The 23,187-nt window shown below is 41.2% G+C and overlaps 1 protein-coding gene across 1 annotated transcript in view; it reads right to left on the reverse strand.

The window, feature by feature from the left end:
* LOC132885922 (terminal nucleotidyltransferase 4A-like) overlaps positions 1–23,187 on the reverse strand; it is a 92,559-nt gene that overhangs the window by 64,576 nt on the left and 4,796 nt on the right. The window contains exons 3-12 of the mRNA XM_060920455.1: positions 17,939–17,985; positions 16,418–16,538; positions 16,076–16,183; positions 14,169–14,297; positions 13,720–13,933; positions 10,920–11,046; positions 9,953–10,056; positions 9,710–9,858; positions 8,737–8,865; positions 8,009–8,155 (exon numbers count right to left, since the gene is read on the reverse strand). Coding sequence (XP_060776438.1) covers positions 8,009–8,155; positions 8,737–8,865; positions 9,710–9,858; positions 9,953–10,056; positions 10,920–11,046; positions 13,720–13,933; positions 14,169–14,297; positions 16,076–16,183; positions 16,418–16,538; positions 17,939–17,985 — 1,275 coding nt within the window. The remainder of the gene's footprint in view (positions 1–8,008; positions 8,156–8,736; positions 8,866–9,709; positions 9,859–9,952; positions 10,057–10,919; positions 11,047–13,719; positions 13,934–14,168; positions 14,298–16,075; positions 16,184–16,417; positions 16,539–17,938; positions 17,986–23,187) is intronic.

Genomic DNA, 23,187 nt, shown 5'->3' on the forward strand with positions numbered 1-23,187 from the left:
TATAATAGGAGGGAGAGCAAGCCCCAAACCATCCTAAATTATTATTATTAAATTGTAGAGGTCTGGGAGGCTTGCTCCTCATACAGTTATCAACTTGAGGCCAATTTAGCATGTTTTAAATCTGAATTTCTTGCGTTTGCTTACCTCAAAGTGTCCGCAGATCATGCACAGACTTATGCATTATATCCAAAGTTTTTTGCCAAGTCTCACACAGGTTTCTTTCAAGTCGGGCCAATAAATCATAAATAAAACAGCTCAGATTTGTTTAAGTCGTTTGCCACTCCACTTTATTCTCGTGGGTTCACATACCGCTGCCATTATTTCCCCCTAATCACGAGTTTGTTGGTCTTCCAAAATAGCGCAGGGTCTGTTTACTTCCGGTTTCGGGTGACGTCAGTGAAAGGGGTCTATAGATAGTTTTCACTGATGTCACGGCATTCCGGGGAACGCCCCCCAGCTGCCATCTTGGAGGGCAAACAAAACAGACCATCGCCACTACCGGCTACGTTATCTCGGACGAATTTATGAAGTTATATAGTCAGTTTTCTAAAATAAAGATCAATGTCGGCAAAATCAAGCAAACAGAAGTATATAGATACATTAGACGACATCTCACGACAACGGTATGCAGCCAAACTGGCCTTGATTGGGGGAATTGACCCCTACGAAGTGGGCAAAGATGCATTTTCAAGTGACTATGCAGGGCTGCCAAAGCCTGAAACTGCCAAAGCCTGCAACTGACTTCATCAAACTTTAAAGGCTGTCTGATATATACAACTTTATATATTCACAGCGCGCCTTTTGGCGGATGCCGTCTGAATCGCGCAGATCCGGGGGGTTTTTTCTTAGGAGGGGCGTTGGAGTGTCTGATTATAATTTCAAAGTAAATTCTGTATTAAAGTTACTAAATAAGGGCGGCACGGTGGTGTAGTGGTTAGCGCTGTCGCCTCACAGCAAGAAGGTCCTGGGTTCGAGCCCCGGAGCCGGCGAGGGCCTTTCTGTGTGGAGTTTGCATGTTCTCCCCGTGTCCGCGTGGGTTTCCTCCGGGTGCTCCGGTTTCCCCCACAGTCCAAAGACATGCAGGTTAGGTTAACTGATGACTCTAAATTGACCGTAGGTGTGAATGAGAGTGTGAATGGTTGTCTGTGTCTATGTGTCAGCCCTGTGATGACCTGGCAACTTGTCCAGGGTGTACCCCGCCTTTCGCCCGTAGTCGGCTGGGATGGGCTCCAGCTTGCCTGCGACCCTGTAGAAGGATAGAGCGGCTGGAGATAATGAGATGAGAGTTACTAAATAAGCAAATCCGTTACAGTCCATGAAACAGGAAGTATAAGGATGAGGGGGAAAAAAAAAAAAAAAAAAAAAAGTTTAAATCGGGAAGCTGCCCACATTTGCGCAGTCCTGCACACTGCTCAGGCTGCACAAATGTGCGCAGCTTCCCGATTTAAACTGTTTTTTTTTTTCCTCATCCTTATACTTCCTGTTTCATGGACTGTAACGGATTTGCTTATTTAGTAATTTTAATACAGAATTTACTTTGAAATTATAATCAGACACTCCAGCGCCCCCCTAAAAAAAAAAAAAAAACCCGGATCTGCACGATTCAGGCGGCATCCGCCAAAAGGCGCACTGTTTGCATCCCAAACACAAATCAAATCATACAGAATAGACCTAAAATTTTTTCAAAAATGACCCTTGCGTGAGTGAAGTGACAAGTGTCAAATAGAAACGTGACAAACGAGTGATATTAAGTGTACATTACAACGTAAACGTACACTCAGCAGTTCCAGTTAGGCATTCTCCAGAGATTGTTTACATGATGTTTTGGTTTCCAAAAACAAACTTGAACACAATTGATTGTTTATTTAAACAACTTACCACTTATAAAATGATCGGAGCAGACTTTGCTGTGTTTGGAAGGCTGATAATCCTTGCGGTTGATTCTCGCAAGCCACAGATTTCTCCTTTGTATGCCGAGTTTGTTTGCTCGCCTTCGTGCTCCTGTACAGTGGGAATTCCATAAACGCTCCGCTTGACTTAATCATCTGACCTATTACGACAGCCGTGAATACAACAGGTGTGCACCATTGCTAGCTTTAAATAGTAGTAATGTAACTATAAATGTAAATAATATATAAATGAATGTAACTTGCGCGCTACAATGTGTGCTCAGTGACCCGTACGGTAAGCTAGCCCTCCAAGATGGCCGCCACCAGGGAATCCCCGACTCTGTGACGTCATGTGAAAACTATCTATAGAGATCTTGCAGTCACGTGACTGGAAAGTTAACAGCCGCCATCTTGTCAGTAAAAAACACAGCTGAATACTGCTGCACTCATGTACAGAATGGATCAATTTCAACCGACAGACTACACGGCTCATTTTTCTAATGAACAGATAACTAGATATACATGTCTAAAATAAACGATCTACAGATTAGTGACCCTTATGGCTTACCGGACGTAGTTTTCATGACCGTGTCAGTGGATTTTGAGCTGCCAGAGGTGGAATACCCAGACGTGTATAATTAGTTCATTAACTCTCCCTCGCTGTTCAGTGGTGAAGCACTGCATGCTTATAAATCTCTGGACAGTTATCTTTACAGAAATTCAGGATTTGTCAGAGACTCAGATGTGGCATCTTGTAAACAAGAAAATAACAATCCTCATTGGACGGGTAAGTCACTTAAGTATAGCACTGACCAGCCGATTATAGAATAGAATAAGGAAAATTCCAGCTGTAATTCCAAATCGTCCGTCTTGTTTACCATGGATCTGGCATTGGAGAAGTAGAGGCTTAGCAGTGGATATTTGAGTAGCTGTTTTCTGAGCTTAGTCAACAGGCTGGCTCTGCCTGCAGCCTTGCTTTTGCTTCCTCTCCCGACGCCGCCTCCTTCGCTTTGCTTCCGATAACAATCCACGGAGACCCCGCTGGTCTCACTATCTCGTCTGGAATGGTGTGCATGCAATGGAAATCGCTACAAACTGTCATTTTCTGCTGGAAACCAATGTCCAGCAAGTCCATACGGTTGTAGTGGATATTGAAGTCCAGTACAGACGAACATGCAAAAATACACACAAAAAACATAAATGTGCACAGGTAGGGAGAGCTTGTAGCCGCAGCCGTTGTAGTAGAATTGTATATAGTAAGGTTTTCCAGAAGAAGTAGAAGCAGAAGGCGGAAATATGGCGTTTGACCAACAAGATGGCATCTGTCACAATCTGGATCGGCTGTGACGTCACATGCAAGTGCTCCATTAGTCAGGCAGAACTGAAGAAGCCTTTCGGATGAGAGGTGAAACGTCTTCAAGAATCTTCAAGCAAGTCCAGTTAATCTCTTTTACCACCCACAGTTTAATCTTTTGCTACCTTTTCCCCCCCCAGAGTGAGATAGATCTACAGTGGTGCTTGAAAGTTTGTGAATCCTTTAGAAATTTTCTACATTTCTGCATAAATGTATGAAAATCTCATGTTTTAGGTCAAGTCCTAAAAGTAGATAAAGAGAACCCAGTTAAACAAACGAGACAGAAATTATACTTGGTCATTATTGAGGAAAATAATCCAATATTCCACATCTGTGAGTGGCAAAAGTATGTGAACCTTTGCTTTCAGTGTCTGGTGTGACCCCCCCTTGTGCAGCAATAACTGCAACTAAATGTTTCCAGTAACTGATCAGTCCTGCACACCGGCTTGGAGGAATTTTAGCCCATTCCTCCATATAGAACAGCTTCAACTCTGGGATGTTGGTGGGTTTCCTCACATGAACTGCTCCTTCCACAACGTTTCAATTGGATTCAGGTCAGGACTTTGACTTGGCCATTCCAAAACATTCACCTTTAACCATTCTTTGGTAGAACGACTTGTGTGCTTAGGTTCATTGTCTTGCTGCCTGATCCACCTTCTCTTAACATTCAGTTCATGGACAGATGTCCTGACATATTCCTTTAGAATTCGCTGTTCCTTCAATAATGGCAAGCCGCCCTGGCCCAGATGCAGCAAAACAGGCCCAAACCATGATACTACCACCATCATTTTTCACATATGGGATAAGGTTCTTATGCTGGAATGCAGTATTTTCCTTTCTCCTAACAAAGCTTCTCATTTAAACCAAAAAGTTCTATTTTGGTCTCCTCCATCCACAAAACATTTTTCCAATAGCCTTCTGGCTTCTCCACATGATCTTTAGCAAACTGAACATGAGCAGCAATGTTATTTTTGGAGAGCAGTGGTTTTCTCCTTGCAATCCTGCCATGCACACCATTGTTTTTCAGTGTCCCCCTGATGGTAGACTCATGAACATTAGCCAATGTGAGAGAGGCCTTCAGTTGCTTAGAAGTTACCCTGCGGTCCTTTGTGACCTTATCGACTACTACGCACCTTGCTCTTGGAGTGATTTGTTGGTCGACCACTCCTGGGGAGGGTAACAGTGGTCTTGAATTTTCTCCATTTGTACACAATCTGTCTGACTGTGGATTGGTGGAGTCCAAACTCTTTAGAGATGGTTTTGTAACCTTTTCAGCCTGATGAGCATCAACAATGCTTTTTCTGAGGTCCTCAGAAATCTCCTTTGTTCATGCCATGATACACTTCAACAAACATGTGTTGTGAAGATCAGACTTTGATAGATCCCTGTTCTTTAAATAAAACAGTGTGCCCACTCACACCTGATTGTCATCCCATTGATTGAAAACACCTGACTAATTTCACCTTCAAATTAACTGCTAATCCCAGAGGTTCACATACTTTTGCCACTCACAGATATGTAATATTGGATCATTTCCCTCAATAAATAAATGGCCAAGTATAATGTTTTTCATCTCATTTGTTTAACTGGGTTCTCTTTATCTACTTTTAGGACTTGTGAAAATCTGATGATGCTTTAGGTCATATTTATGCAGAAATATAGAAAATTCCAAAGGGTTCACAAACTTTCAAGCACCACTGTAGCTCTGGAAGAGGTTTTTTTAAATTTTCACTTAACTAAATGGAAAATAAAAAGTTTAGCATTTTTCCATTTTAATTTTGATAAATTATGGCCGACAGCACAAAAAAATTAAATAAAATTTGAGCATTTCATTTTGAAGGAGTAAAAACGGTATAAATTCCATGCATCTCTCCATCTAGTTTAGCATACGCAACCACAACTCATGGGGAAGACTGCTGACTTGGTCATCTAGATCAGTGGTTCTCAACCGGGGGGGCGCGCCCCCCTGGTGGGGCGCAGAGGTACTCCAGGGGGGTCGCGAGTAGGCTTCATGTATGGAGGAAAAAAAAAATCTGGGGCTAACAGGCTATAGTAGCTAAGCAGATGCAACACATTTACCCATGTCAAAATGCAGGACATTGGACTATTACATACAAATCAATACTATTATAAAATCTATCAACAATCTATCATAAAATCTTGTGTGTGTGGCCGCATCAGTCGGGGGAACTGTGATATGTTCCCAAGCCTTGCAGACTTTATCAGTAATGCAGGCACTTCCCACGATTTCTCATCTGTCTTTCAAGCAGCGTCAGAGCACCTGTCGGTAATTGAGAAAACAGTTTGCGGCATACTTCACAGAGGATTATCGCTCTTTTGCGTGGGTTCGAGATCCATTTGTGTGTACTGCTGACGAACTTCCAGTTGACATGCAGGAACAGCTTATTGAGCTGAAGAGTGACAGTAGACTTAAGGCAGTCTTCACCTCATGCCCTCTTTCGACATTCTGGGCAGCATTGATGCAGGAGTACCCGCAACTGTGTGACGTAGCCTTGAAACTGCTCATCCCATTCGCATCGACCTACTTGTGTGAGGCAGGATTTTCAAAAATGACTGCGCTTAAAACGAAATATCGCAATCGTGCGCAAATTGAGGATGACTTGAGACTGTGCTTGTCAAACATTTCGCCAAGAATCGAGGATCTTTGTAAGGCAAAGCAGGCTCAGGTCTCGCATTAACGCAAATGCAGATCACAAAGGCACAGTAAAAAGTAAAACCTAAATTCACGCCTGGTCCCAATTCCCAATGATATCAATAGCCAGCTAATGATAAGCCTAATAAAATACCTAATAAAAACACTAATAATAATAATAATAATAATAATAATAATAATGATGCATATTAATAATAGCATAATAATAATAATAATAATAATAATAATAATAATAATAATATCAACAACCAACAACAGCAATAATAATAATAATAATAATAATAATGCCCGAAAGCAGATTAGAAATGTGGTGCTACTGCCAATTATAACAATAGCCTAATAATGATAATAGGCCTATGTATTTCTATGGAATGGATAATGCTACTACTGCTGCTACTGCTACTACTACTACTAATAAAAATAATGATAATAATAATAATAATAATAATCTAGCCCAGGGCTAGCTATCTATCTATCTATCTATCTATCTATCTATCTATCTATCTATCTATCTGTCAATATAAGGTGTTGTAGGTCGGGTGGCGTCACTGCGGGTGAGTGTGTTGCGGGGGTGGGGGCGGGGCGAGAAGAGGGGCCCCCAACTGCAATGAACCAGCTTTGGTGGGGCCCAGGTTGCAAAAGGTTGAGAACCCCTGATCTAGATGATCAACACCCTCCACAAGTAGGGTAAGCCACAGAAGGTCATTGCTGAAAAGGCTGGCTGGAAAAGGTGCACAAGCCACAGCCTTGAGGATGGTCAAGAAAAGTCAATTCAAGAACTTGGGAGAGCTTCAGAAGGAGTGGACTGAGGCTGGTGTCCATGCATCAAAAGGTCACCATGCATGGACATCTTCAGGAAAGGGGCTACAACTGTCACATTCCTAACATCAAGCCAATCATGAACCAGAGACATCAGAGGTGTCCTACCTGAGCTAAGGAGAGAAAGAACTGGACTGTTGCTCAGTGGTCCAAAGTCATCTTTTCAGATGAATGATTTCACAATGAAATGCAAAATTTATGTCCTAGAGTCTAGAGGAAGAGTGGAGAGGCACAGAATCTAAAGGCAAGGACATTTGAAATCCAGTGTAAATTTCCACAGTCTAATGATTTGGGATGCCATGTCCACAGTGTTTTGTCAAGTCCAAAAAGTCAATGCAGCTGTCCACCAGGAGATTTTAGAGCACTTCATGCTTCCACCTGCTGACAAGCTTTATGCAGATGCAGATTCCCTTTTCCAGCAGAACTTGGCACCTGCCCACATTCCCAAAACTACAACCAAAATGGTTTGCTGACCATATTATTACTGTGCTTGATTGGTCAGCCAACTCACTTGACCTGAGCCCCATAGAGAATCTATAAAATGTATTGTCAAGAGAAAGATGAGAAACACCTGACCCAAAAATACACAGACAAGCTGAAGGCCACCATCAAAGCAACCTGGGCTACAATAACACCTCAGCAGTGCCACAGGCTGATCGCCTCCATGCCGCACCACACCATATTGATGCAGTAACTCGTTGTAAAGGAGGCCCAACCAAGTGCTGAATAAAAGTGAGCGTGCTTGAGATGTTGGACATTTCTGTATTCCAAGTCCCTTTTTATCTTAGGAAATATTCTAATACAGAGATACTGGATTTCTGATTTTCATGAGCCATAAATCAAAATTGAAACAAAAGGCTTGAAATATTTCACTTGATGTGCAATGAATAAGTTTACATTTTGGAATTAAATTATGAAAAAAAATGAACCTTTTCCATGATATTCCAATTGTTTGAGACGCACTCGTATACATCTTCCACACGATATTAAAAAGCTAGCCACGTACTATAAAAGGTAGATTAACATGTCCACAACAGTATTTCATCCTAATCAGTATTTCAAGCTGAGGAAATACAAGACAAGACTGGTTTGTTTTTGTCTGATAAACTAAAGTTACACAGCCCTTTTGAGCACAATGTCAGTCATGCAGCAAAATCAGAGAACCATCTCCAGAAAACCAGTGAACACACCAGGAAGTCATGTGGACCATTTCTTCTTTCTGGTATCACTCAGTATCCATAACAGCTATGAGAAGCCCAAGTGAAGGTTTACCTTGGGGTGGTGCAGGAGGCCGGGGAGTGGGCCAAGATAGATGGGTGAGGACAGCCTGTAGCCATTGTTCAGTGGCACACACCCATCTACACACAGTGGTCTGCCTGGCACAGGTGGGGGTAGCGATACAGGGAGAGGCTTCCTCACCTGAGACATCAGAAGGAGGAGATAAATGGTATGCCTCATCAATAAATGAAAGCAAGAACTTTGCTTTGCTACATTTTCCTGTAGCTGGTTGTCAAACTTGAATTACAGAAACCTGAATTTTTTTTTTTATAAAGTGTCTTTAGTGCTTCCTAAAGATCTCCTGCCACACACACACACACACACATCTTGTGTTGCAGTTTCAGAAGAGCAGCGTTCATATTCAACTTGCATTCAACACACATCCTTCCATAGATTGAAACGATGGCAACTTGTTAGTTCACAGAACAGAAAGACACACCTGATGTATACTTTGCTACATCCAGTAAATTCCAGAGACCAGCAAGTTCCAAGAGGACAACTAAAGATTTTTGCAATATTCTAAAAACACAAATGTAAGAAACTAGTACACCAAATTTACCTACTGGCCACTCTATTGATGCACATGTATGTGGCAAATTGGTGCACACAGGACATTGCGAACAAACAGTTTATGAACAGATACCTACAATATGCACCACAACACTGCACACAGCTGTTCTGTCTCATGACCACAGAATTAACACCACACAAGACTATCCTACCTGTCCATTACAGGAAGTGGTTTCAAACAGATTTGTCCCATTTTGTGGCCTCTGCTGAGTGGTGGGCACAGGATATGCTGGGAAAGTTTGGTGCAGCACTTTATATCCAGATGGAATGGAGTCAGAGTCCTGGAAACAGGAGGGGGGTAATAAATAATAAATGGGTGCAAAATGAAGGGCTATACAAAAAAATAAATCCACTCAAAAAACTAAAACATGATCTTCAATGGCAAATTTTTTTAATTCAGTTTATTTACACTTAAAAAGGTTAACAGCCTCCTATATTTCCCACAATGCCATTCAACTACTAACTGATAGCTGTGCAAGTGCAACTCGTGTCACCTCTACCTTAAGTCTGCAGTGCAGCAGCAGTCTGTCCAGCTCCCTCACCTCATTTGTACACCGTTTAAACAGCTTTATCCGTTATGCTAATGGTGAGTGAGAAAAGCTCGTTCTTTTGCTTGTAATGGCGAAACCTGACCAATAACGCTTACGTTTTAGATCCGTGAAATTTTCCTGACGAGAAACATCCCTTGTGATATGGTACATAACCTAACTTCTCACCAGAATAAACAGCAACATTCAACAAATTAAATCCTGAACTGTAACACAGCAGAAACAATTCAATATAAACAGATTCAATGGAGTTTTAGAGCAGAGCTAGCAAAAGACAATTTCAGTTATTCAAATAGCAACATTCAGCTCCATTTGTTTGTACTCCATTTGCTTGACAGCTTGTTCTTTGATTTGACTCTTGGAAACTCAAATGTTCTATGTAGAATCCTTCAACTGTGGGTGTATTTTTATAAAGCAGTTTCAAAACCAATAGTTTTCCCCCCACGAAAATGTGTACACAATACTTGCTAAAAATATTTTATTATTTGAAGGGGGGGGGGGGGGGGGGCACACAGCTAAATAATGATGAGCAGGCCTTTCTAGATCTAAAAAGCAGCAGGCAATTATGGCAACATACATTGTCACTTAATGAGAGCGAGGAAACAGATGAGGCTGAAGATGATGAGGAGTGCTGTTGGGGACTGGAGAGACACATAAGGGAATCAGCACTTTGTGGCGACACCGAGTCTCTCTGCTGCTCCTCAGAGTCGCCTCCAAATTGGACCACTATTGAAACACAAACATGTTACAGTATTCAAATTAAAAAGAAAAAAAATCTTTGCAATTTAAAAAACTGCCATGTCTAAAAGCTTTCACTCACTGCAGCAGTTGATCCTGGCGTTGTGTCGGTCTCCCCACTTCTGGATGATCCACTCCCTGTAGTTAATCATTTCTTGGGTCAGTCTGAGGATCCGGCTGAGTGTGCTAAGGGAGATAGACCATGTCGTCATCTACATATTCAGGTTTGTGAATGAGGACACGTTTCTGGAAATGCAGTCCTTTTAGCCGATCACTGCTCTTTGAAGTCATTACCAGCTTAGCCACTCAAAAGCTGCCTGAAAATCCCTCTTGGATGAAACCAGTGTTGCCAAGTTGGTAACTTCATCCCCTTTAGTGATGCTTTTTAAAGCAACAAATCTAGTGACCAAGTAGACATTAGTGACTGTCCTGTACTCGATATGGCTCTCACATCACAGCTGTTATGCATATTGAGAGAGCAGGTTCATCTCACCACCAGTGTGTAAAGCCTCAATGAGCTGCATTTGGTTACTTAGAACACAGGCTTGTACCATCATCCCAACATCCCCGCTCCCCCCCCAATTTAATTTAATTTTTTTTTTTAATTAAATTGAAATAACGGCAACAAAAGTAAACATTACAAGTTACTTTTGACAACATCTTTTACTTCAATTAACCTGACTCACAGCTGAGGGCATAAGATCTGTGCTCACAGAGCCGAGGTACCCACACACACACACACCAGTATATTTGCACACTTGTTTCACTGCAACCCCCCCGCCCCCAAGTGCATGTGTGCACGCTTGCAAGTGTCCAGTTCATATTACATTGTGCTCATGCTCACTAATCCCACCCTGCGTGCTCATCAGCCCCCCCATGTGTTTTCTATTAAAGGATACTATTTAACCATCATAGCTTAAAATAACTTTTTATTCCCTTTTTAAAACAAGGGAAAAAACTTTTTTTTTTTTTATGTCTGTGCCTGTACAATATTCAGAGGAATCCAAATGAAGTAGCTCCATTATCTCTATTATTTAACAGAGACTGACCCATCATTGTCCTTGTTGGGATAAGAGCGGGCAAGAGGAGACACAGCATGACTCAGGACGACGTAGGCATAATCAAACACCCGCTTCACCTGGAGGGCTCCATAAGAGCTGCGGCCCACATCATTGCCTTAAAAACAAACCCAAATCCAAAAATCCATTTAGTGATCAATGAAGTGTGCAGTCTATCAAAATCCTATTTATATATATTCCATTTGAAAAAGTATTAGTTTATTATTGAGCTCCTTTTGCATACAACATTTGGTAGACACCTCTATTCAGCGCACTTTGAAGTCCAACAAGAAATACATCCTGATACTGGTTCACGGTCACAGACTATGATCAGTCTAAAAACCTCTGGGAGGCAACACAGGAAAAAGCACAAGGATTTTTTTTTTAATTAAATGTTAATGCTAATTCAAGTACTTCAGATACAGGAAGGTCTTTAGACATTGAAGACAGCCAGTGACCCAGCTGTTTGGACATCTAAGGGAACCTTGTTCTACCACCTAGGCATCAGAACAGAGAAGGAGTCTTGATGCATGCCTTCAATTTGACAGATGGTGGGACCAGTTGAGCAATGCTAGAGGACCAGAGGCAGCATGGTACAGTGTGGGATGTGATGAGTGTGTCAGCCCATTTTGGGCTTTGTAAGCAAGCCTCAATATTTTAAATCTGATGTGTGCAACTACTGGAAGCCAGTGGAGGGAGCATAGCAATAGGGTGATGTGGGAGAACCAAGTTGAAAATGAGTGGTGTAGCAACATTCTGTTCAGCTTCTGCAACTGAACAGCACTCAGAGGCAGACCAGTTAGGAGCAAGTTGCAGTAGTTCAAATGACAAGGAAGGTGGAGCGTCATTTGACAGTGTAGCAGCTGACTGCTTTATATCCCTGGGCTCCCTCATGTCTGTTACCTTCTGGTTCTCCCTTTTAGTATGATGTCATAGTCTTGCTGGAGTCTCCAACTGTACTCAGCATGAAAAGAATACTGTTCTTAACCATGAGGTGACACTGGGCATACCAAACAACTCGCGTGCATGCGCTCTCCCCACCAGTGATGCTGACCTATTCCTCTGGACCTACCTGATCCATCCTGATGCCCCACATCTGGCTGGAAACTCATCACATTGCTCCCGTGGAGGTTGGCCCCACATGGACAGTCAAAAGACACACTTGGAAGATAGTTCTGGACGCTTACAGTTTTGCCATGATGGCGGAGAACTACAATTGCCATGATAACTAACTTTGTGACAACTGCAGTCCTAATCTTGCACTCAAGTTGCTGTCAGTGAACAGTTGATAACTTCAAAAACAGACCATGCTAAAACTATGAATTCCTGGTTACACAATTGTACTTTGACAATAAGACAGTTATAGAAGCCAGTTATTTATAAAAATCACACCATTTGTTATCACCCAAATGAGGATGGGTTCCCTTTTGAGTCTGATTCATCAAGGTTTCTCATGTCATCTGAGGGAGTTTTTCCCTTGCCACTGTCATCACAGGCTTGCTCATCAGAGATAAATTTATTAGGGATAAAATTAGCTCATATGTTTAAAGTCTTTACTTTTCTATAAAGCTGATTTGCAACGTCTGTTAAAAGCACATAAAAGCAAATAAACCGACTTGACCTGAACAAGCATTCGAGTGGCCAACCTGGATAGAAATTGACAAATCCTTCTGATGTCATAAAGGAGAACTTAACAGGAGTGAGAGGAAATGGACAGCTGATTGCCCATGGTTACCCCAAGCTTGTGTGCAGTGACCAAAGGTGAGATCAGAGTTATCCAGGGAGTTCACAAGTTTCTGACATGGAGATGAATCACTCTGGGATTAACAGCAATTCAATTTTGCTGGTTTCAGGTGATGTATGCCAGACATGCTGAGATAAGCATATGAATGAAGAAAAAAGGAGTTGAGAATCACCCATATAGCAGTAGTATGAGAACCCATGTGAGGATACAACCTCACCAAGAGATCAAGTATAGAGGGATAACAAAAGAGGACCAAGTACTGAGCCTTGTGGGATAGAAGTGGAGCATCTGCTCAGAGCAGATGTGGATCCCCTCCATGTCACTTGATATGACTGACCTTCCAAGGAGAACACAAACCATTGCAATGCTGTGCCATGAACTCCAAGACTCATGAGGATGGACAAAAGTTGTGGTTGACTGTCAAATGCTGCTGAAAAGTCAAGGAGGAGGACAAATGACAGTTTGGCTAATCTAGCAGCATGTAGCTTTTCAGTGACTGCCTAAAAGGAAGTCTTTGTGGAATGTGTCACTTTGAAGCCAGACTAGTTAGGATCTTAGGAGGTTGTTCTGTGAGAGGCAGAGAGACAGCTCATTGTCAATATTGCATTTGAGGATTTTTGAAAGAAAAAAGCGATACCAGTCAATACTTGCTGATTTCTGAGGGATCCAGACTGGGTTTCTTCATGATGGGAATAACCCTTGCTGCCTTGAATGCAGTTGGTACATGACCAGATGTTATGGAGACCTGTGCCACCATCCCTGCCAGTTTTTCATGGAGTATGAGAGAAAAGCAACCTGTGTAGCTAAATCCTGCAGACACATCTAGGTCTCAGTGCCAGAAAGTCAAGGGAGTAACAGGAAGCTAAAATTGAGCTGAAATCAGCTTTTAAATATTTAAAAAATAATAAATTAAAAAAAAGGCTTTTTATTGATTGCATATGCTTAGGAGATATTAACCATTACATACAATATTGCAATATTACATCTCATAACCTTAAAAAAATGAAAGCAAAACACCATAAAAAGTAGTGTGCATGTCCTACAGACCCGGTATGTTGGGATCTTCAATACACAGTAGTGAGGGTCTGTGGCCACTGCTCAGGGCCTTCATCATCTCGTCCTTGGCAAGGTATGCGCCTCCATTCTTCACACGGATCCCAGTTTTCAGGTAGTTGAAGTGGCGGCCATACAGCTCAAAGAATTCAATCAGCAAGATGCCCAGGTTTATGTTGACTGCCCTGCAGTCAATACGGGGGTGGAGCTAAAACACAATTAGACCAAAACACCACCATTATTAAAAAAAACATTATATTAACCATAGGGCATTGCTTGTGAATTTCTCATCATATTTTACACTTGAAGATGCCATTGAATATTTACACGTGTGCCTTCACACACGTTTACACTCCAACCATGAGAATACAAGTCAATGTGGCTACAATGGCAGGTAGTATTTGCTTTGTACTAACCATGCTCATTTCAGGGTGTTCTTTTACCTGCAGGAAGCTGATGGCCATTAAAATGAGGCAGTAAGAGCTGATGCCTCCAGTAAACACCTCGTTTAAATCCCACTGTAGCAGGAACTGCTTTAAAACGAAGATCAGGTGTGGAAGCACTGTGTACTTCTGTGGAAGTGAGATAAGGAAAAATACTGAAGCATGTAGACAGAATTCACTTCAGCACAGGGATAATGAGCAAAGGGATATACATCAACAGCAAAGGATAAAATGTTAAAATGAAAAATGTTGTAATCGACATCTATAGCCTTAGAAAAGAAGTAGTGGTGAAAAGTTTAAATGAGAAACCAGAGAAAATAAGGGAGTTTATGTATTTATTTATAGATTGTCCCCAGTGAACACACTGCAAAGGCAACTGATTGAAAACCAAAATTTCAGCAAAAATGCTGCACACGGTTTCCAGGATCTAAAGCTTTTTTGCCTTTAGTTCTCAGTTGTGAAGTTTCCTCCAATTTCCTAAATGTGGAGCTTCTAGTAAAATACATTTAACATCAGTTTTTATGCTTGACAATGTCTAGTGTCGAGCATAAAGTAATCCTCCTTTTGTTTAAGTTTTCTAATGTTTATTTTTGTACAAGTAGGGGTTTTCATACATTTTACATGTTCATACAAGCATCAGAGGCTCCAACTCTCCTGCCGTGGGCAGGAGAGCTCCCGCTTTCGGGAACATTTAGAAAATCCTCCCGACCTCCCGCTGACAACATAAAAATCTCCCGCCCGCCCTTACTACACATGATTAGTTAAAAAAAAATGTATATAACTTGATACGTTTATGTTGACGAAAATTAATAGCTGACTTTCCGCTTTTCGTGTGTCTGACATTGTATGGGTGGACTCAAGTGTGTACCCCACGGTATATGCCAATTCCCCGTCGGCACACCAATCGGCGTAACGGGGGGATTGGAGTGAATGCCGGAGGCATGCGTGCGCAGATCAAGCGCGCATATGAATCGAGCGGAATTCGGTATGCCGCGGGGTGCACACTTGAGCCCACCCAATGTCTTAGCAGTTACCGATAAAGCATACAGATGGCGCTATTAATGATACGCGCGAGAGAACGAGAAAACCCGCAACACTCAACCATTTTGTTTATTTTGCATCTGCATTTCGTCTGCATTGATTGCCTGCTCGTCTTTAACTTTATGTTCTCTTGAATGAGATAATAAAACGAAGTTCTGTTGGTGGAAATGGTGAAAGCATGAAGAAGAAAGAAAAAAAAAAAATCAGAAAATCACCAAGATAAAGTTCGGATCACTCGTCGGGATGGTCGCCAGGGACAAATGGCGGACTATTTTGGACGGCAGCAAGACGACCCTATATCTGACAAGGTTAGATCACCAGACCAGACGTTAGATTCTAACAAACTTGTCTGACTTTTACCAACTTAGAAATAGAATATTATTAGAAAAACATTATCAGAGGGTCTACCATTGGCAATTTATAATAGTCATTATTGGCATTAACATTGACTTTAGGCACATTAAAGTTTGGTCTATAGTCACTGGATTTATCTAGATCTGTTACTATTAGATTTAATTGGACACGAAATGTGGTAAATCATGCGTGTATGTGTAAAAATAAAACTTGCCTTTGCACCTACAGCACTCAAACTTGTCGCCCTCCGAGAATCTCACTCTTTGCAATTTCCCAAGTTGGAGCCTCTGAAGCATGCAAAACTTAACTCAAGATTATCATGTAATAAAATGTAACCGTAGAAAAAACAAAGTGTCACATGTCTCCAGCCAAGAGCCACATCATCTTGCCATCATAAACTGAAACAATAGGTTTCTCAACTATCGCAATATGTTGTAATGGTGGCATATATGACTATCAAACAGCACAATTAAAGGTTCTGGCAGAATTAAACCTGTAAAGCTACACTTCACCTTTAATTGGTCTTTGATGAAGCGTGCCGCTTTCACAGCTGTCTCCACATTAAAACTGATGTCCACCTTCACCTCCGTCTCTCGGTCAGTCAGCTTGATTATCGGAACCTGAGGATGCAGCCGGCCAGACGACAAAACAAAAATCAATTTATATATATATATATATATATATATATATATATATATATATATATATATATATATATATATATATAGAGAGAGAGAGAGAGAGAGAGAGAGAGAGAGAGAGAGAGAGAGAGAGAGAGATAGAGATATATAGATAGATAGAGCAGTTTCCATGCACCCAAAAAAGAGAAAACAAAAGACAAAATGAAAACATACTGTGGCTTTGTCCAGTATTTTAATGGAGAATGGTTGGGCAAGGTTCTGCTGTCTCAGAGCCTGATCGAGCTGCTGTAGAGGAGGACGTTCCCACTTCCCAAACACCACCAGGTCAATGTCACTAACACACAAAAGTAGAGTTTCATTCTGGTATGTCCCAGTCCACATTCCATGGCTGCTGAATTCTATTAGCAGTTGAACCATTAAAAGGGATCCTCCAGCGGATTTATCCTCAAACCTTATTTTGAGTAAAAGTAGCCACCGATTTCAAAAATCAAACTTCCATTTTCAGAGACCAAACAGTGTTTGAGAAAAATGAATTCTTTAAAATGCCAGATGCGGTGGTGACCTATGCGATGACCTCAGATAGCAGTCACTTGGATTAACTCCGCTGTTTATATTCTCCATTTACACTGTAGTTTTGCAAGTATTTTTACAGAATGCATCAGCTTTTAAATAAGTATGCCTCATTGTATAGCATATAAATGCCACAATGACGCTATAAAGAAAGCACAAACTGGAACCAGACTGCATTTCCACAGAGAAAATGCAAAGTGTGCTTGTTCAGCTGTGGCAGAGCATCACTGACAAACGGGATCAGACATGAGAACTGATGCAGCAAAATCTTTACATGATCTACAGATCAAGAAGATAGTGTGTGTCCTGTGCATAGAGTGTGTGGCTGCGCACTCTAAAATATTGGTTTAAAACGGCTCAACTTGCAGCACATCATGACACTTCGTGCTCCAAAATCTTTATAAAAAAAAAAAAAAAAACTACAGCCTCCTGAACTGGTGGTGTGTTTGTACACAGCTTTTGGAAAAATGTACCTGTTCTCTCTTGTTTTCCTGTCATTCCCCCCCCCCCCCACAGAGAATGAATGGGGCTCACAAATTGAACCGTTTAGCTCAGACATACTTCATCAGCGACACACTAAACTTCGTACGATACCTCAGGCCAACTCCCAACACATGCATGCAATCGGTTTTGACCCACACTCATCTTGGACATTTGGAAGCCCATCTGGCATTTTCAAGAAAATTTTTTCTTGGACACTATTTGGTCTCCAAAAATGAATTTGATTTTTTTTTTTTAAATCTGCAACTACTTCTACTTAAAACAAGTTTGAGAATAAATCCGCTGGAGGATCCCTTTAAATAAATCTACACATTGACAAGCATTTCCCAAACTGCCCTTCCCTTTTCGTTTCTCCCTTTCATTCTTGTTTCTGTCCACTTTTTCCTCCCCATCACAATTGTTTTGCCTTCATTTTATTGATTTCGATCTGCTGATTTTCTTCTCTTTGAACCCTTCTCTCCTCACTCATTTTTTTGTTTTCATCTTCTCAATTTTCCTACTTTTTGCTTCTTTCTAAAGTTACACCCCCCCACACCATTTTTTATTCCCCATTTCTCTTTTATTCAGGTCTTCCTGCTTTTTTTTTTTTTGAGTCCCCCACAGTTTCCACCTTCCTCTCAATAAGGCAACATTGTCACTGAAAATCTTGAAAATACTCCTCACCTTGTTGGCAGATAAAGTCCAGTACTAAAGCTGCCAAATATTTGGACCTGTAAAATAAAATTGAAGATAGATATTGCAGAAAGGGTTGGTTAATTTTCCATAACAGCAGCTCTGACAACAGCTCCAGCTGCAAGGTTTGGATAATACACTTGGTCCTCAAATTAGGTGCAAGTGACTACGTTCTTTAATAAATTGCTAAATGACGTGGAATAAAATGAGACATGCCATTATAAAGTGTTCAAAAAAATTAAATTAAAGGAAAACTCCAGAGTGAAATGCTTTTTAGGTCTATTTTCGCATTATTGGGAGTGCATACGTTGGGTTGCTATCACAATCACGTCAATCGGATGTGTTTTGAGAAAATTAGTTTGTGATTTCAACCGGAAAGCGCTAACACGGCAGTGGCCGGGGCATATCTTTTTGCTGATACAAAACGCTAGTTTTAAAACCATTGCAAAGCTCAAAACATGACAGTTCTGTGGAAGTGAATGTAGGGTTCCTACAAGCAAAACGAGTTGTCCCTGGCTCTGCATGTGCACAGATAGAGTGTTAGAAGAGTAAATAAAAATCCAGCGACCTTACCTGAAGTCGGTCTTCCTCAGATGCCATCTTTAGTGGACAGTTCGTAAAAGTCGAGTGCAGAGCTCATGGTGCATTTCCAGCGGGATGGGCTCTGCACTCGGCACTTGACTTTTACGGACTGTCCACTAAAGATAGCGTCTGAGGAAGACCGACTTCAGGGAAGGTCGCTGGATTTTTATTTACTCTAACACTATCCGTGCACACGCAGAGCCAGGGACAACTCATTTTGCTTGTAGGAACCCTACACTCACTTCCACAGAACTGTCATGTTGTTTTGAGCTTTGCAATGGTTTTAAAACTAGCGTTTTGTATCAGCAAAAAGACATGCCCCGGCCACTGCCGTGTTAGCGCTTTCCGGTTGAAATCACAAAAAACTAATTCTCAGAACACATCCGATTGACATGATTGTGATAGCAACCCAACATATGCACTCCCAATAATGCGAAAATAGACCTAAAAAGCATTTCACTCCGGAGTTTTCCTTTAAAGTACCATCATCCACATAAGTGTGTTTATACATACAGTTTGCACAGCGTTACACTGGTACAGCTGGGTGATGACAATCTTGATCATGAAATGTGATTAAAAAAAAAAAAAAAGATAAGGTATGATCTCAATCATTACAAACTGACTGGAAGCAGCTGGCATGATATAATTTCAATTCCAATTTAAAAAAGGCAAATCATGAAGGATTTTTAGTGTTATTTGATTATATAAAAAGGCAATTTAAAACATTAAAGTATATATTTTTACATACAATATGATATCATGGAACAATTTTATATATGCCCCTTTTCCACCAAAGCAGTTCCAGGGCTGGTTCAGGGCCAGTGCTTAGTTTGGAACCAGGTTTTCTGTGTTTCCGCTGACAAAGAACTGGCTCTGGGGCCAGAAAAACCAGTTCCAGGCTAGCACCAACTCTCTGCTGGGCCAGAGGAAAGAACCGCTTACGTCAGCGGGGGGTGGGGGGGGGGGGTGAGTTGTTAAGACCAACAACAATAAGACCGCGAAAGATTGCCATTTTTAAGCGACGAGAAGCAGCAGCTGTACAAACGCGAAGTCATCCATTATTATTGTTGTTGCTGCTGCTTCTTCCGTGTTGTTTTTGCTTTGATATTCGCACCAAAGTTTATGTAAATGTAGCGACGTAACTGACGTATACAGCGACGTAACTGATGTGGCTCCGCTTAGCACCGTGAGCTATGGAAAAGCAAACTGGTTCTCAGCTGGCTCGCAAGTTGAACAAGTTGTGAACCAGCACCAGCACTGGCCCCGAACCAGCCCTGGAACTGATTTGGTGGAAAAGGGGCAATAGAGGAAATTACATAGTGACACAAAGATATAAAGTTTATCTTCGAGTAGTGAGTGTATACTTCAAGTGAGTGGAGTGAACAAGTGAAATATTTTTCAAAAAGAAACTTCATATCTTCAGGCCATCATGTAATGTTCTTTATATTACCTAGACATCCACAATTTTTTTAATAAACATGCAAGTTAAATCATAAGAATTTTCATTCTGAAATGGTTCAATTTACAACGCATGGCAAGTTAGTGGGAAAACTGGGAACGAGGTCATCGGAGTGAAATCTCAGAAAATGTGTCACTCAGGTCCAGGATGCATTTCATATGAAAAATGCAAGTTTATCATCTCATGCTGAAAACATCAGATCTTCAAGCCAATAGGTGATCTTTATTATGTAGACACATTCGCACACAGTACCCAAATTTATCAAAACAATTCATCAATTTCCTCACAAGTGACACTTTCCAATGTGTCCCTCAATGTCCTGGATGTAGCTCGTATGAAAAATAGTAAAACGTGTCAAACATTCTAATCCAATTTAAAATAAATTACACACACGCAACTGGGAAATACACCACTTGTATTTTTCATACGAACGGCATCCGGGACATTGAGTGGCTAAGTGTCACTCATGAGGAAATCGAATTATTTTGATAAATTTGGGTTTATGAACATCTGTATAAGAACACCACACACACTGGCTTGAAGTTTATATTGCGTTGAAAAACTTGCATTTTTCCTGCAAAATACATACAATATTTTCCAAGATTTCACTCTGATGAGACACTCCCAGTGTATTCCCACTGACTTGACATGCATTGTAAAAAAGGCAAAACAGGGCTCCTGCTGGCACTCATCATTGACTAGTATAATCCATTAGTGACGAAGAGAAAATTGCAGGTGGTCGTCAAAATGACAAATGTATATTTATCATAAGTCACTTTTTATAGAAATCCCTGTTTGATGAAATCCAACCCCACGAAAGAGACTGCAGGAAGCCAGAGTGTAAACAGTAAGCACATGCTTATGACCAATAGACCCCTTCGCATGTTTGTAAACAAACCGACCATTGCCAGGATGCGCGCGCAGCCTGGACTCAGAAACAATGGTGCTGCCCATAGACCAGCATTATGAGCTGTCAGATTATGCAAAACAACTGTCGTTACAAGATCGAGAATGCTACATAAGTTAACTCTAACAAGTGGACATCGCCTACAGGATCCGTATTTAATTAAAGAGTGGATGGACGATGCTAGCAAGTTCCCTGGTATACAATGGCCAGATATATACTCGTACCTTTAGCTTTAGCTACAACAGCAAATACCAGCACTAAACAGCAATTTGCAGGAGGTAATGGCATGAAAGGAATGATGGTGTAAAGAGTGCAGCTAAGAGAAATCAGAGCTGCGTAAAAAGCGAGAGGCAGAGACCAGAAATGAAACTGAACGGGGCGAGAGCTAGGTTAGAGCAGTCAACGCAAGTTGGCATTTAGAGTGAGGGCACACAATTTCATCCTTGCTTTAAAATTGTGATTTTCGGCATACACAAATAATGATGGCACAAAATCTCGACTGCTTAAGTCAAGCGAGACCTCTCCTACAAACAAAATTGCATGCAAAGCCAAGTTAACATGCTAACAATATTCATTACATTGTGTAACTATGACCCAGCTAATCAGACAAACGTTACCAAAGTATTTTGCTACACATCAATAAACGAAGACTAGAAAGAATGATTTAATAAATAGCCTGATCTTACCTGTGATGAAGTGGGCGCTGCAAACCCACGCATTTTTGATAGTGCTTTCATCCCAGTCTACACGTTTGATGGCTTGTAGCCATAGACGTCTGCGATTTTTTTGGAATGGGTGAGATCCTGCTGGAATTCTGTACATTTTAACCCCATCACTGCTACGATTCTGACACCCGACAACACAACAACTAAGCATTCGCTGAGTCTTTTTTGAGTCCAGGCTGCGCGCGCAATTTCCGCTTACGTATGAATGACGTTTATTGCGAAGGGGTCTATTAAAAAAAACCCCACACAGCAACATGATGGCCACATGCGCAGCAAACTTTTGGCCAATCACAGTGCATCTTAAATCAGCCTGGTGTGGTGGAGTCATCTCTGCGTGAACTGAACAATGGCACAGTCTAAATTGATAATTTTTTTGGGTGAACTTCTCCAAGCACAGAGGATGATTTAAGGACTGAAACAGGCACAGGGGACGCACACTCCGAGCCCTGACCATCCCCAAGCACATCGGACAGGGTCAGTAATACAGGGGTCGGTGTAATTTAAAAGACACCCCACCAAACCAGGGGGGAGCATGGCATGTTGATTCCCCGCAGCAGATGCATGATGTAAAACAGTCATTCAGTGTTTGGTCCGGAAAAAAATAAAATCAATAAAAATCTACAGCAAATTCATGCCGTACAAACCCAAAGAAGAAAATTCCTTCTCGGTTGGTTGGGCCAAGACTCTTCTCAACTCTGTTCACTTGTAAATCAAGTTGTGTTGAAGTAAAAGGTAAGGGGAGTTCTAATATCACTTGAATAATTCCCTGCTAAAATATCCTTAAGTAAACTCAAACTAAAGAGTTTTTAGTTTGATGGTGCACGGGGCACCCAACATCAAGTCTCGCTGATTAGAGGCTGGAGTGGAGCCCAAATTTTATATGTAATGGAGAGGCCTAGCTGTATCTGTACAAATATTTGAATTGTGCCAGTTTGGTTGGTATAAACCTGTATTAAGTCCACTTTGATCAGTCAGTAACTAAGAAGGGGGGAGTGTTTGATTCCCTACTCACATCTGTATTGTGGTATGCCTCACCAGATGGCAGTAGAACTCATGATCTCCCAGCAGAGAGGCAGACACACTAACCACTTGGCCAACTCTTTGGTGTCCACACAATACACACATACACCCCTCCCAAGGAGTCTAAAATGGGTTAGTAAATAATCCCACATTTTATAAATAAATAAATAAATAAATAAAAAGCATAAATTAAAAATAAGCGCTGGATATAAAAACCCACATCGTATGTAAATAAAGATACCAATTTTGTTGTCCGGTGCACTGTTTCACTGTAAACCCACACTCAGCTTCAAGTGGTCACTAGACATTAACCATACGAGTTTATCTAGACCATATAAACCATTGTGGCACAATAGTCTATGTAGTCATGTGAAAAAAGTACATACATCCCATCGAAATTGCACTTTTTCCCCCCCAACCTAGTTAAAAAGCAAACATTTCACCCTTTTGAGATTGTGCCAAAAGATCAAGGTGATTGGAAAAACAAGGAAAATTGGCTCTTTCAATCATTTACTCAACAAAAATATCAATAGATGCAATATTCTTC

The sequence above is a fragment of the Neoarius graeffei genome, chromosome 5 (genome assembly GCF_027579695.1).
Source record: "Neoarius graeffei isolate fNeoGra1 chromosome 5, fNeoGra1.pri, whole genome shotgun sequence".
Lineage (NCBI taxonomy): Eukaryota > Metazoa > Chordata > Actinopteri > Siluriformes > Ariidae > Neoarius > Neoarius graeffei.